The following is a 15,164-nucleotide window of genomic DNA, read 5'->3' as shown; positions in this document are numbered from 1 at the left end:
AAATAGTGGGTATAATATTAAAATCGAACACATTCAAGTGAGACCTAATTGAGAATGAATACATCTAAATGAGAATAATTGAAAAATATAATCTGATTTGTTAATATAATTGATAGTAGAATAATATTGAATCACTTTTATAAACGTTAGGGATACAAATAAGACGATTTAAACGTTAGGGACACAAATAAAATTTAACCCAAATATTAGAAACAAAAACGATACTTTACTCATTAAAAAAATTAGTACAAAAATTCAATAAAAAATATAAAGATCTAATTAAAATTTTTGTCCAAAAAACTAATTGTGTAATTAAACCGTAAAATTGTTAGTGATTTTGTTATTTGGGTGATTTCTGCGGCTGACAAGGAAACGTGAAACACTGAAACGGAAATGGCAGTGGCAGTACCGAGTTACTCCCTACTCTAAATCGCTCCCATAGTTTCATTCCCTTCACTCGCAACGTTCTTTGTTCCGATCGCACTACTTTCTTCTCTCCTAATACCCCAATTCCAAAACTACGCCTCAAACGTCTTCCAATTTCTTAGTTCTCAGGTGAATAACCTCTCTTCCTTTCTTCTCTCCATACCCTACATTTTACCCAATTGCAAGATATATATATGCTTTTTTTTTTTTAATTTCCTAATTCTTTGTGCATTGGTGACTCAGAATTCATCCTATGAAATTGATTGATTTATTATTCAACTTTGAATTGCCGAATTGCCATGCATGCTTTCGTGCACTGCATTGCATTGCATTGCATTGCATTGTCTTTCTGTTTTATGTAATTTTTTCTTCTTATTATAAGCTTATATAACTTGAGTTAGGTTAGCTGGAACCAAATGAACTCTAGACAAAAAAGGGGGACAATGGTGGTAAGATTACTGTTTTAAAATCAGATGGGGCAGGCATCAAACTGGTCATGTTTCTGGTTGGAACTGTTTCCCTGGTTTGATCATGGTTCAACCATAAATTTACTCATAGGAAAAATTCTAACAATTTATAGTTTTATACAATTAATAAAATTTAAAGTAATGGAGAATTTTTGGAAGAAATTTGCTACTCCACAATATTTGTTTATTTTTTATTTATTTTTTCATGGAAGCGATAGGTAAACCAACACTGCAACCATCTGTACTCAGTTCTAATGTTAATATCTGTGTTTCAGTTATTGTAATACCTTGGCTGGGAGAAACTGTAATGGCTCATTGCTCCACCTCCAACACGGATACTAGCGCAAGTGCACCTCAAATAAGTTCATGGTATGTAGATGAATCTTATGAAGAGCTCAAGAAGGGAATTCACCTTGTGAGAATCTCAGATGAGACCTTCACTTGTCCATATTGCCCTAAGAGAAAACAGGGATATCTGTATAGGGAACTCCTTCAACATGCTTCTGAGGTTTGTCATAGTAGTGCACTAAAAAGAAGTGCAAGAGAGAAGGCTAATCATATGGCTTTAGCGAAATATTTGGAAAAAGATCTTGCGAGTTTCGATGGCCCGACAAAACCTGTAGATAAAGGTGTTCAATCTTGTTATGTTGAAGTTATTTATTCTTTACTAAGTTTTTCTGCAAAAATTGTCCAATTCATGAACATGTTTAATGGCATAATAAATATATATATGGCAACAGAAAAAAATCAGTACTAACATTAATCTGTTGTTTCCAGGTACCAATGTATTAAGCATGGGAGATACAGTACAGCATCACTCCTCTGACAAGGATACTAATATAAGTGCTACTCAAATAAGTGGGTTCTATGTAAATAAATTTTATAACAAACTCAAAACGGCAAGTCAAAATGCGAAAACCTCAGATGATACGTTTGCTTGCCCATTCTGCCCTAAAAACAGAAAACAGAATTATGCGTACAGGGAAATCCTTGCACATGCTTCTGGGGTGGGTCAGAGTAGTTCACAGAAGAGAAGCATGAAAGAAAAAGCTACTCATCTAGCTTTAATGAAATATTTGAAAAAGGATGTTATAATTAAGGATGCAAATTGCCCATCAGAACCTGCAGATAAAGGTGATCACCTCTTAATGAAGCAACAAAAACAAAATTTCTGTTCAATATAAATTTTTCCCAGTATGCAGAAATGGGTCATTTCTGAGTGATATTTGAAGGGACTATCTGTAGAGCAACATGAATAATGTCGGTAGTGACAGTACTTTTTGTCTTTCAGGTTCCCCAACAGCAAGTTCGCACGACACTGTGATGGGTCAATGCTCTAACAAAAATCCTGGTACAACTGCATCTCGAATAAGTCGGCGGTATTTCATTAAAGCTTATGAGGAACTCAAAAAGGGAAAGCACATAGTGAAAGTCTCAGACGAGAGTTTCATTTGTCCTTATTGCCCTAGAAAGTTAAGTCGGTATTATGTGCTTAGGGAAATTCTTGAACATGCTAAAGGGGTAAGTAAGAGTTCCTCACAAAAGAGAAGTGGCACAGAGAAGGCTAATCATCTAGCTTTAGTGAAATATTTGAAAACGGATCTGGTTAATGCGAATGGTCGCTTAAAATCTGTGAATGAAGGTAAACTCCTAGTTAGCAAAGCAATTATACGTTACAAATGTTTTTGTTCAAGTTGTGATTATTACTCCAGTGACAGAGTATGCAAAAACAGAAGTTGTCCTCTTACAATATTTAATGGAAGTAATCTATAACACAAGATATTAATAATTTGTGCTAACACTAGTTTTGGTCTTTCAGGAACCAAAGTACTAAGCCCGAGAAAAAGCGTAATGGAACAATGCTCAAGAAAGGATACTAATACAAGTGCACCTCAAATAAGCAGGTGGCATGTAGATAATTCTTATGAACAACTTAAAATGGGAAATCACAATGTGAAAACCTCAGATGAGACTTTCACGTGTCCATACTGCCCAAAAAAGAGAAAACGAGATTATGTGTACAGAGAACTACTTGAACATGCTTCTGGGGTGGGTCAGAGCAGTTCACAGAAGAGAAGTACCAGAGAGAAAGCAGATCATCTGGCTTTACTAAAATATTTGAAAAAGGATGTTATTAATATTGATGGTCCATTGAAACCTGCAGATGACAAAACCCATCTTGTTAATTCTGATGAGCAGTTTGTGTGGCCTTGGACTGGGATTGTAGTTAATATTCCCACTATACAGACAGAAGATGGACGTTGTGTAGGGCAAAGCGGTGCCATGTTGAGGGATGAATACAAAAGCAGGGGTTTTAATCCACGTAGAGTTCGTGCACTTTGGAGTTCACAAGTTCACTCTGGAACTGCTCTTGTCGAATTCAATAATAATTGGCTAGGCTTGGATGATGCATTGCGTTTTGAAAGAGCATATGAACTAGATCACCATGGTAAAAAGGACTGGCTTGCTAATACTGAGCTGAAGTATGGTATTTATGCTTGGCTGGCACGAGTCAGTGATTATAAGTTGAACAATATTATTGGGGAACAACTGCGGAAGATGAGGGATGTCAGGACTATAAATCAACTTATGGAAGAAGAAGCTAGAAAGCAGGATAAACTCGTGCTCAATTTAACTAACACTATTCAGGTAAAGAACAAGCTTTTAAAGGAGATGGAAGTACAGTACAGTGAAGCTACAATTAAAATTGATGTTGTAATGGGGGAAATAGATAAGCTCACTAAATCTCATGACGAAGGTATATGCTAATATTTTGCCTAAGTTGCTTTTTCTTCAGTTTGGATTATGATTCATTGGTTATGTATGCAATTGTTACTATTTCATGTTTCCGGTTTATTGTCCATTTTTTAAGTACCCAATGCTGTGATGCAACCAATAATTTGTTTGCCTAGTACAATTTCCAGCGTGGCAATTTCTGGATCGCTGGACTAACTCCAATTTTAATAACTTATTGCAGAATTAAATTCCAAAAACTTTGGTTGCAATAGCATCATGTTTTCGCAATAGAATCTACTATTTAAAAATAAATTAAAAAATGTTCAGAACGTCCTGTTAGAACACGACAATAGATTTGCAACTGATTATTTTAGAATGATCCTGGACGATGGTAATGATATTGTTTTATGTCTTTATTGCTTGTATTCAGAGATGAAGAAAATACAGTCAAGTGCAAGGCAATACTTTCAGAATATTTTTAGTGGCCATGAAAGGCTTAAGTTACAATTAGAATCTCAGAAAACCGAGCTTGAGTTGCGAAGAATAGAATTGGAAAAGCGGGAAGCACATAATGAAAGTGAAAGAAAAAAGTTGAAAGAAGAGATTGAGGAGGTGCGGTGCTTTTGTTATTTTGTTACTCCTTTTCTAAGATGCTTCAAAATGAAGATTGAAGGAGAAAATACTTTTCAAGGATGCTTAGTTGTTAAGACGGAGGGTTGTGTATTTTATTCTTAATTGATAAATACACTGCATTACATGGTTACCTAGTCTCAGTAAATTTTTTAATTTTATATTGCATTCAGTAATCATTGTTTACATCATGCAAAATTTGATCTTAAACCAGCTTATACTATGTGTGATCTTTACTCCATTCTAGTAGATATCACCAGACACAATCTTCAATATGTGTCGTGGGTTGAACAATTACGATTGAACAATAATGAATACCATTGAGTTGTCATACACTAAGTAGGCAATTTATGGGATGAAATTTTTGGAAAAGAGGGAGAAAGTAAACCATCAGTCTAGAGGTGTATGCATTAGAATTTTACAGTGGCTTTTCTAGTTTTACCATTTCACCTGTATCCTCCAAATGAGATTTATTTTTTTATTTATTCCGAAGAATCTGTAACCAACACTTTGGCATCATATTTTTTTTATTTGGGCGAGTGGTCGATCCCCTTTAATAATATTGGCGTGCTTAAGATGCATGTAAGATAGGTTTATTTGATAATCCTCATTTTATTGTCTTTTCAGAATGCAATGAAAAACAGCTCTCTTCAGATTGCTGTTCATGAACAAGAGAAGGCTAATAAAAATCTTTTGAGACTGGCTGCAGATCAGGAGGTTTGCATAACCTGTTTTGAGGCTTTATTTATACTTTATATTGCAAAAAGGTGTAATTGTTAATGCTATTGACTATTTGTTTATCCAGCGACAAAAAGAAGAACTCCATGCTAAAATTATCCGGCTTGAAAAACAATTGGATATGAAACAAAAATTGGAGTTGGAGATTCACCAACTAAAGGGAAAATTAAATGTCATGAAGCACATGGAAGATGATGGAGATTCTGAAGTTTTGAATGTGATGGATATTTTATATAACGAATTAAGAGATAAGGAACAGTCACTTCGAGAGATAGGGACATTGAACCAAGCACTAATTGTTAAAGAGCGTAAGAGCAACGATGAGCTGCAGGATGCTCGAAAAGTATTGATTAGTGTAAGTTTTTTGTTTTCCTTTTTTCCCTGATAAGCGCATATTGAAAAGTATTCCAAAGTGCATATTTTTTTGAACTACACTGTAAGCGCATCTGTTCAATCAGGTCCTGTTTTTTTTAATACTTTGATATCTGATTTCTTGGCTGTCATTGGAATATGACCCGGTCATTTATTAGACACAGGTTTTGCTTCTTGTCAGCTCAATAAATTCTTATATGAATCAGATAAGATATTAACTGATTGATGAAACTGTCCTGTATGAACCACAATGATAGAAATAAAAATTTCGTTGGAGATGAAATATACTTTGTTTTAAATTAAGGTTTCTTTTATAGTACATTCTTTCTCTTTTTTTTTATTTGCCAAATTTAATTTATTCAGTTAGACATCAAGGTAACAAAGTAACTCCACTAAAGTCAACTTATTCATTTGATATCTAATTAACATGTCGCCGAATTGATTATTTCTAATTCATATGTCTCTAAAACTGTACTTGTAGAAGAGACCAGCACTGCTGGCTTGTAATGGTGCAACAGTCATATTGTGTGGATAATCAGTTCTCGTCTGTTACCTGACTTGTGGCTCATGGATTTTTATGCTCTGAACATTGAAACCTCCTTTCCTTTCTCCATGCTTTCTTATATTTTAAATGTTTCAGGGAGTTAAAGACATGTGTACTCGTGGCAATATTGGTGTGAGGAGAATGGGGGAACTTGATATTAGACCGTTTGTTGAATTTATGAGGAAAAGATATAATGATGAGGAAGCAGAAGAGAGAGCTTTGGAACTGTGTTCATTGTGGGAAGAGTATCTTAAGGACCCAGACTGGCATCCCTTTAAAATCAGCACAATTGATGGGAAACATCAGGTGTGTCTTTGTAATCTTATACATCTATTGAAATATTTTTTTTCTTGATATCGCTCTTCAGTCTTAATAGAATTTGTATCTTTCTTTTACAGTTTTGCTAAAGGGCATTTGTTAAGGTGTTTAATGTAGAAATAATTTATTAAAAAAACTAAAACTTTGTAGTTTCCAATGCTTCTATAGTGTATTTATTGAAGAAATTTTTTTAAAGATTTCTACTGTATATAACCCAATACACTTCGTTTATTAGCATTCCATTTATCCCATTGTTTTATTGATGGATGAAGATAATAAATATCCATGATAGCTGCTTTACTTGAAACAGGAGATGAAGAAGAAGCTTTGATCCATGTACCATAAGGGTTGTTTGTGAATTGCGTTTGGAAGAGAATGGAGGGGATGGGAAAGCTTGTAGTGTAAATTTTACACCCTTCAAAACCCTTCCTTCCCCATAGCCAGCCACCTCTAGGTTTATAACTGTGTGACCTCTAGAACATATTGGTCCTGAAACTTCAGGGTTTATGTTTACTGAGAATTGGGATTTCATAGGCCCTATCTGCCATGAAATGAAATCTAGAAAAAGACTTTAGATCACTGGAGGAAAAAAAATGGAAGGTAACATTGAATGTATATGTTTTAAGTTGAATAATTTTATGACAAACTAAGTTGTGTGGTTTGTCATTAGTCTTTATGTGACACCGATCAGCATATTTTACATAAGGTGTAATGCCTTTTGCCCCTTTATTTTTGTGTCCAATATTATTTAGGAAGACGCCGTAAGATTAATTACACTTTTTTTTTTTTGGGTCAATTTATATTAGATGAGGCTCGAACCCGAGACCTCTTAGCGAGGACGGGGGACATATGCCATCTGAGCCACGGCTCATTGGCATTACACTTTTGATTAAACATATTTGCTTTCAATGGAAAGTAAATAACTAAATATGGATATCAGTTGAACATAGGAATGTTGTGGACCATTGTTTTGGTCTATTTGTTGTTATTCCAAACAGGAACACTGCATTTAGTCATTTACAACTTCTATTCATGTCTAAAACTTCGTTGCATTATTTTTATGATAATATGTTTTTCTTATCTGGCTTTGCTCATTTGTCTCATTTCAGGAAATGGTAGATGATACCGATGAAAAGTTGAAAAGACTAAAAAACGAGATGGGGGAAGAAGTGTACAACGCTGTGGTGGAAGCTTTAAGAGAGATAAATGAATACAATCCAAGTGGACGGTACATAACCTCGGAATTATGGAACTACAAAGATGGAAGAAAAGCCACTTTGCAAGAAGGGGTAAATTTTCTATTGGAGCAATGGAAACTTCATAAACGTTAGAGGGAAATTATGTAAATGCTTGGATGTGAATAGCTAGAAAGAAAATTACTTAGACAAGGACTAAGTGCTTAAATTTACATCTTTTCTCTCAAAATACTTCTAGATTTATTGCATTCGAAATTTTATATTAATGTTTCAAATCATTTTGTCCTTCACTATAGCAATGTGCTTTAATTATCAAATATGCTTGTGGAAATGTCTTCACTTAATTTTTATCATCTGATTAATTTATTCTGTTGTTACATTATGTTTCATTGTTTGTGTCAATATTATTCTTAGAATTGTAATCGTGTGATAAAATTTTAAACTAAATAAATTTCTTAATTAATATGTGATAATGACACATAATAAAATATGTTATAATTATGCCACTTCTTTTCTTAAAGTGACGAGTAAAGAAGGACTGGTGTAGTTTTGTTACTTTGTATGATGTAATTGTGGATTGCGATGCGACTATCTTGCTCTTTTACTTTAAGAATAGATGAAGCAAAAATAACAACAAAAATAAATTCTTCTGTCGAAGATGTTCTAAGGCACACTACTTTCTTGTAATATAATTCAACTTGCATTATGCCTGAATCATACCTTTTCGCAATTTCACAACTAAATTAAAGATAACCTCATCATTACTAACATAATTAATACATAAGATAGCATCAGAGAAGTTAGGAAAACCATCACGGAAGGCATAGAATCTACTTTTAATACCAATATAACAAAGATCAAAGAAGAGACAAATACTCTTATTAATCAACGTTGATTTGAATATTTTTTCTCCTTTAACTTTTCGGCGCTGGTAAATAAAGCATGCTAAATTGTGAAAGATGCATGCATCAACTAACCACACTTTTCGAATTTCAATTAGTGTACTAATAAAATGAATCATATCCAAGGCTCGAGATAGCAAAGCATAAACTCACATCAAACTCATCTCGGCAATATCAATGAGAAATTATAATTATAATTAACAAAGAAAATATTTAAGCAGACTTGATGATCATGTTATATAAAATATATAATATGATAATATTTATATATATAGTAAGCATAGCTGCGGGCATATAAACTTGCAAGCCACTTCAGCTCCTTTCAAAAAGTTCATTACATCGTCATATTCTCCACCATCTTTTACTCAAAATGGAGATATCTATATAAAATAATAAAAACCTTGAAGAAAAACCTAAACCCATATACCGAAGACATATATTTGATTGATTCACCACTACCTCAAAACAAGACAAAGAAAATGTCAAAAAGTATCACTAATACATACCACCGCTTTTTAATTTTCTATTTTAATGATGTTCATTGAACATATATATAAGATGTGAAAGATTGTACCAATTCAAATATTATTTATCATTAGATAAAATATAAACTCACACTTAAATTGAGTCTATACCTCGTTTAATGATGAATAATATGCAAATGGATACAAATATTTCACAAATAAAATATATACCATAATAACATGGAAAACTTTTAAATGTATCGGTATACCAGTATTTCAATCATTTTAAACGGTTAATCTTAATTATAAAAAATATATATAATATATATAATTAAGATAACTGTTAAAAATCACCGATATACTTGAAAACTTTTCCATAACATGTTTGTATGTATGTTTTTAGACCCTAAAGTTTTTGCCGGTGAAGGTTTGGCCAAATTGCCAATTGGAGGGTGCAATGTTCCAAGAAGTGGAAGTGCGACGGTCACTGGCTGTGACCCTGAAGGAGAGTGACTGACCAACCAAAACAGAGTTTGATTGCCAGTTTTGACCCCAGTTACGGCTCATGGTCATCCACCCTGTATTGGAACCCTTCACACTCGCCCTCATGATATCCCCTGCACCTGCCACGTTCGTGATCAAAACCAAGTTGAAGTAACGGAAACCGTTGATCGTGAATCTCATTCCACCTTGCTTGCGGCATGGAACCCTACACAACAGGGGCATAATCGTAATAAAACATTGTTACAGGGTTTTATCAATTTTTTAAGAGAAAAAAAATCCACCAATTATGACAGTAGTTGTAACCTTTAGACAAATATAGCTTGTTAGATAAAAATAAAATTTTATTTCTTTTTTAATTTTCCTCTTCTGTATAGTTAACCAGTGTGGGAGGGAATCATGATGCATGGAGTGGAAAGATGAAAAAAGAAGATTCTATTGTTTGGGGAATCGTGCAATGACGCGGCCAAATGTTTCAGAATCCCGAATCCCGTTGAGATGAACGGTCCAGATTGTCCGTTTTCGGCTACTGGGGTCCACGTAGAAAATGGTACCCTCCTCTCATTTGTATTCATAGTTGGGAGTTGAGACTACATCGTCAAATATTGCGTACCATTCCCACTATTACTGTCTTGTCTCCACCGTAGCAGAATATGAGCTCACTTTGTCTCCACAAACGACACCGTTTCCTCTCTTTTTTTATTCTTTGATAAGTTGAAAAGCCACAATCTCAAAAAGTCAAAGAAGAGTTAGTTACCTGCGATAAGAGACGGGAACAATGCCAGCGCGGTACTGAGCGATCTTGAGGAACATGGGCATGGCGAGATCGAAGTGTGGCCTTGGAGGGTTGCACCAACCTCCATTGTCACTTGGGAGAGCGTAGTTGGGAGGGCAGAAGTTAGTTGCCGTCACGAATATCGATGGCGAACCCGCATGGCACCAGTTGGGGTCGTTGGCGCATTTGATCTCGAAACACGCTCCGCAGCTGAAGCCATTGTTGAACAGTGCAGTGCTCAACGCCGCCGTGTTCACTCCGTACCCTTGGCTGTACAAGTTTCCATAACCACATGCTCCTCCTGCGTAGTAATAATAATTGCAAGTTAATTTTCAGCTTTCCTTTCTCTTCTCTTCTAACATTTACCGGTAATTATTAATTAAAAAAATAAAAAATTGATTTTTTTATTTTGGAAGCTAAAGTTTTTCAAAGGTGGAAAATGAGAAGACATTATATGTGTGGGTTTGGACTTTGAAGGTTTGGTGATAGATGGGTTTAGTTGAAAACAGAGGAAAACAGAGGAAACATAGTAAAATAAAAGAAAAGTGAAGGTTTTTGAGTTGAAGGGTTAGAAAGGAAGAAACTTTGAAGTGATGGTGGATACCCATTGTTCCGGAGGCGTCGCTGCCACCGTAGAATGTGGCGTGAGCAGTCTCCCATGCGGAGCCAGTGTAGACACCGGGGATTCTGGCTTGTGTTGTTGTGAAGAGAGCTAGTAAGAGTGTTGCAATGCTGATGATTTTGGTGGACATGGTTTCTTCTCTCTTTATGCGAGTTTGTGTTTTGGACACAGAGAAAGAGAAGGCCAAAGGGTTGTGTTTGTGTGAGGAGGGAAGAGTGTGGAGAGTGTTGGTATTTATGGAGGGAGAGCAATGGGTCATTGTTGAGGTTTAGGGCATCAAAAGTGGAAACTGAAAACTGAAAAGTGGTGTTTAACATGTTAAAAATAATTAAAAATTAATTTTTAATTTTAAAATATAAAAATAAATCATTTTTAAATATTTAAAATTTAATATAAAAAGTAAATTAGAAAAAAATTAAATACTAAATAATAGATACCATAAAATTAATCAAAAATATATGAATCAAGCTTTTCTGAGAATGTCAATAATAAAATAATACTTTAATTATTTTTAAATTAAGTGTCAAATATTCGAATCTTAATTTTTTTATGCAATAATTTATTGGCCAATGACAAATCGACATGAAAAAAATTGAAGATGAGGTAGGCAACCAATAAATATTANAACAAATTTTATATCACACAAATTAATTGATTATATATATTTAAATTGATTCTCAATAAATTTTATATTACACACATTATTTGATCTGGTTTGATCCCCATAAAATTGCTTGATACCATTTGTACTTCTATCTTCCAACATTTCAAATTTTACTTTTCAAATATTCAAACCCCAGGAGATCTTTTTCTCCATATAAAAATTATTTTTCGAAAAATCAAATCCTTAAATTTTAGTAATTTTAAGGTAATTACTTTTATAAAAATGTTAAATAAATTAGTAAAATATATTAAATTATTTAATAATTTTAACTATTATTTTCATATGATTATATATCTTCATCTGAGTGGGTATTATTCATTAATTTTTACTTGCTTTATTTGTTTGCATTAGGAATTAAATTATTTAAGTCTTAGCACCGATAATTCTCTTGTTGATTATATTAACAATAATGAGATTTCAACTTCAACTTTCATATATTTTATTGAAATGTTTTATTATTAGAATCATTCTTTGATACACGAAATCTAATTCTTCTTAATTTATCACAATAAAATAGGTAAAAGAAAGAAAAAAAAGATATAATAAAACAAACAAATGAGTGATTATTAAATAATAATATAATGTAAGAATCTTGTATTCAATGCAAGAATCAAGATAATAAAATCTGTCAGTTTGCTACAACATTTGTTAGTTCTATCATTCTAATTTATCTAGATTTACACTTAGTAGTATAAAAATTATAGAAATAACATGAAAAGTTACGTTATTGAAAAGAAAAAATATGTTTATACTTATATTTATATATTGTATAACAACTCTTTTTTGCAAAATATGCAACTCAATTTACGTTAAAAATGTGATGTATCACATTGTCTAAAAGCTACACTAAATTGGTGGTAGTTAATTAATTATATATTCTTATGTGTAGTTTTTATTAGTAAATAAATAAATCATTATTTTAAATTTACACGTACCATTCTAAATAATAATATTCTTAAATTAAAGCAATCTTAATCTCCAAAATATTTTATCATGTAACAAAAAGCTAACATTATACACACACGGGTGGAGCCAGAAAAAACTTAGGGCCAACATTTGAGTCAATTTTAAGAAAAAAAATATATTGTTTTTAGTTCTAAATTATTTAGTATACTATATACTTATTAAGCATTTTATTTTGAACAAATAATTTATCGATAAAAATACTCATAAATTTTAGGGAGATGATCTCCCCCTTTGAAGTACTACACTATCCTTCATCACTACTGTATGCACACATATTGTAAGGAATTCAGTTTAATTTCTACTCTCCACGCGAATGAATTTCAGCCAAATTAATCATACATACTTCACAGTTGAAGAATAAGAAGGGGGGTGATGTGAGAAGCTAAGTAGTAGTGGGGATGAGTAGTGTAGGAGACAAAAGGGTTTAAGGGATCATCAGGGCCACAATACAATGCTCATATAAACTAACCTTTGCTTCACTTGCAAGTTGTGCTATCAGCAACCAATTCCATTCCAACCATTTCTCATTTTGGAATCTTTGATTGATTTTTCAAAGTACAATTTAAAATTAGAGGATACCATACATATTATATTTTGACTTACTTTTATTACTTAAGAGAACCTAGCTAGCCTGTTGAAAATCTTATAATAGCCTAAGAAAAAAAAAGACAAAAATGATTCTTATAATAACGACGAACAAAATAAGATCAGTCTAAATAGTAAAAATAGAATTGTGAGAGAGTTATACAAACATCGCTGCTAGAGGCTAGACATATTAAAAAAGTCACTACCATTTATAAAATATTATTGTAAAAAATATTGTATATATACATGTAATATTTTAGTCTTTTTATATTATTAGAAAAAAAATGCCTTTGAATCCATCATTTGTGATCAAATTCACTAGTTTTTATAAACAACAAAATGTTTTATTTTGTAAATTATATATAATAATGAATGACATTTTATTGTTTGGATGTCAAACTACTTTCATATTTCTTTTATATAATAGATAGATTAGCCGTATATAATTGAATAATTATATATACATTTTTGTAATGGAACATACATAACTCTATCACAGGGAATATATTATTCTAAAATTATAAAATGATTAAACATAATCAATATATACTCATAATAGAGTTGGATAATGTCTTGGTTGATCATATATGTAGCCATAGATCATTTAGCTGAGCTTGGAGCCTTCGATTAGTAAGAACTCTTAATGATCTATTATCATTTCCAGTAATTGATAAGCTTAATGTATGTCTTACGTTGTTTAGAAACATGTTTATAGATCAACTAACGGAATGGAATGAATACAATAATTTTCAATCGACCTAAACTTTTGTTGATGCAAAAGTAAATAAAAATTGTGGAGCATATAAGTTTATAAAAGAAAAAAAAATCTAATTCTTCTTAATTAATTATCACAATAAAATACGTAAGAGAAAGAAAAAAAAATATAATAAAACTTAAAGTAATGCTATATATCCATAATTGTTTTTTGTTAATACTAGACCAATTTAATTAGACTCAGTTAACAAAATTACTTATATATATAGTATTATCATGTAACGAAAAGCTAACATTATAGTTTTATACATACAGGGGTGGAGCCAGAAAAAAACTTAGGGTCAATTTTAAGAGAAAAAATATATTATTTTTAGTTATAAATTATTAATAGTTTAATTGTAAACTGATATCATAGTGTTTCAATAATTAGTGTATATATTGATATGTTAATTCATAAAATATTAATTTACTAATAAATTAATAATTAGCATATTATATTTTTTAAGCAATACTTATTAATAATAACGAAGTTTAATATTAAAATACTATATATAGTTTATATATTATGAGCACATATTATTCTCTTAATTCTCAAAATTAAATATGATAAAATAAAGTTAAAGTTATACCTCAAATTAATAATTTAATATAGATATTAATTATAGGTTTAATTACTTTATTAATTTTAAATTTTTTTAAATTAGATCTTTATAGTTTAAAAACTTAAAATTCGGTCTTAATTTATATTAGATCAAAAAATTGTAATTACATCCTTATAAGTTGTTATTTAAAAAAATAAACACATTAATCATAAAATATTTGCTTTGAAAATATTTCATAATTCATTCTACATCAAATATAAAAATGAATTTGTTTAAAAAAATGTAAATTTTTAAAGAAAATATTAGAAATGACATAATTAAAATTTTTTATCTAATATAATTATAGAGACTCAATAACAAATTTTTAAATTATAAAGATCTAATTGAAAATTTGATGAAAGTATGAGAACTACTATAATTAATTAAACCTTAATTATAATCAAAATAATTTAGATTATGTAAATACAAAAATAAAAATACTCATAAATTTTAGGGAGATGACCCCTTAGCTTTCAAGTACTACATTACCCTCCACCACTACTGTATGCATACATATTGTAAGGAAAATTTCTACCCAACTTAATCATACATACTTCACATTTGAAGAATAAGAAGAAGGGTGGTGTGAGAAGTAGTAGTGGGATGAGTAGTGTAGGAGACAAAAAGGGTTTAAATGTTTAAGGGAGCATCAGCGCAGGGCCACCATACAATGTTCATTGAATTAACCTTTGCTTCACTTGCAAGTTGTGCTATCAACCAATCCCATTTCAACCATTTCTATTTTTGGAATCTTTGATTGATTTTTCAAAGTACAACCTAAAATTGGATGATACTATACATGTCATAATTTGACTTGTTATTACTTAAGAGAGTCTGGTAGAGTGGTAGTCAATAAAAATGTCTTATTAAGCATAGAAAAAGAAATCAATAACCATATTTTTA

The 15,164-nt window shown here is 31.6% G+C and overlaps 2 protein-coding genes across 3 annotated transcripts; one reads left to right on the top strand and one right to left on the bottom strand.

Annotated features, from left to right (window-relative positions):
* Positions 1-371: 371 nt before the first annotated feature.
* LOC107457843 (protein INVOLVED IN DE NOVO 2) lies at positions 372-7,780 on the top strand. Of its 2 annotated transcripts, none has more exons than XM_016076015.3 (10): positions 372-555; positions 1,169-1,522; positions 1,671-2,027; positions 2,185-2,535; positions 2,713-3,651; positions 4,060-4,241; positions 4,887-4,976; positions 5,065-5,352; positions 6,010-6,219; positions 7,341-7,780. In XM_016076015.3, exons 2-10 carry the CDS (start codon positions 1,201-1,203, stop codon positions 7,560-7,562), a joined length of 2,961 nt encoding a protein of 986 aa, XP_015931501.1. In that variant the 5' UTR covers positions 372-555; positions 1,169-1,200; the 3' UTR covers positions 7,563-7,780. The 2 variants fall into 2 exon arrangements, with proteins under 2 accessions (XP_015931501.1, XP_015931502.1); XM_016076016.3 differs by lacking the exon at positions 7,341-7,780 and adding an exon at positions 6,542-7,263.
* Positions 7,781-8,556: 776 nt separating this feature from the next.
* LOC107457850 (expansin-A6) lies at positions 8,557-10,884 on the bottom strand. The gene is made up of 3 exons (XM_052252304.1): positions 10,674-10,884; positions 10,052-10,370; positions 8,557-9,502 (listed from the first exon to the last, which is right to left on the bottom strand). Exons 1-3 carry the CDS (start codon positions 10,819-10,821, stop codon positions 9,193-9,195), a joined length of 777 nt encoding a protein of 258 aa, XP_052108264.1. The 5' UTR covers positions 10,822-10,884; the 3' UTR covers positions 8,557-9,192.
* Positions 10,885-15,164: the final 4,280 nt, after the last annotated feature.

Source organism: Arachis duranensis, chromosome 7 (genome assembly GCF_000817695.3).
Source record: "Arachis duranensis cultivar V14167 chromosome 7, aradu.V14167.gnm2.J7QH, whole genome shotgun sequence".
NCBI classification, from domain to species: Eukaryota; Viridiplantae; Streptophyta; class Magnoliopsida; order Fabales; family Fabaceae; genus Arachis; species Arachis duranensis.
This window is presented reverse-complemented; position numbering and strand designations above follow the sequence as displayed.

Coding starts and splice junctions, on each gene's coding strand:
- LOC107457850 (XM_052252304.1), bottom strand. CDS start 10,821: ATGTCCACCAAAATCATCAGCATTGCAACACTCTTACTAGCTCTCTTC. Junction 10,371..10,673: donor CGACGCCTCCGGAACAATGG/GTATCCACCATC, acceptor ATTACTACGCAG/GAGGAGCATGTGGTTATGGA. Junction 9,503..10,051: donor GTTCCCGTCTCTTATCGCAG/GTAACTAACTCT, acceptor CCTGTTGTGTAG/GGTTCCATGCCGCAAGCAAG.
- LOC107457843 (XM_016076015.3), top strand. CDS start 1,201: ATGGCTCATTGCTCCACCTCCAACACGGATACTAGCGCAAGTGCACCT. Junction 4,977..5,064: donor GACTGGCTGCAGATCAGGAG/GTTTGCATAACC, acceptor TTGTTTATCCAG/CGACAAAAAGAAGAACTCCA. Junction 6,220..7,340: donor CAATTGATGGGAAACATCAG/GTGTGTCTTTGT, acceptor GTCTCATTTCAG/GAAATGGTAGATGATACCGA.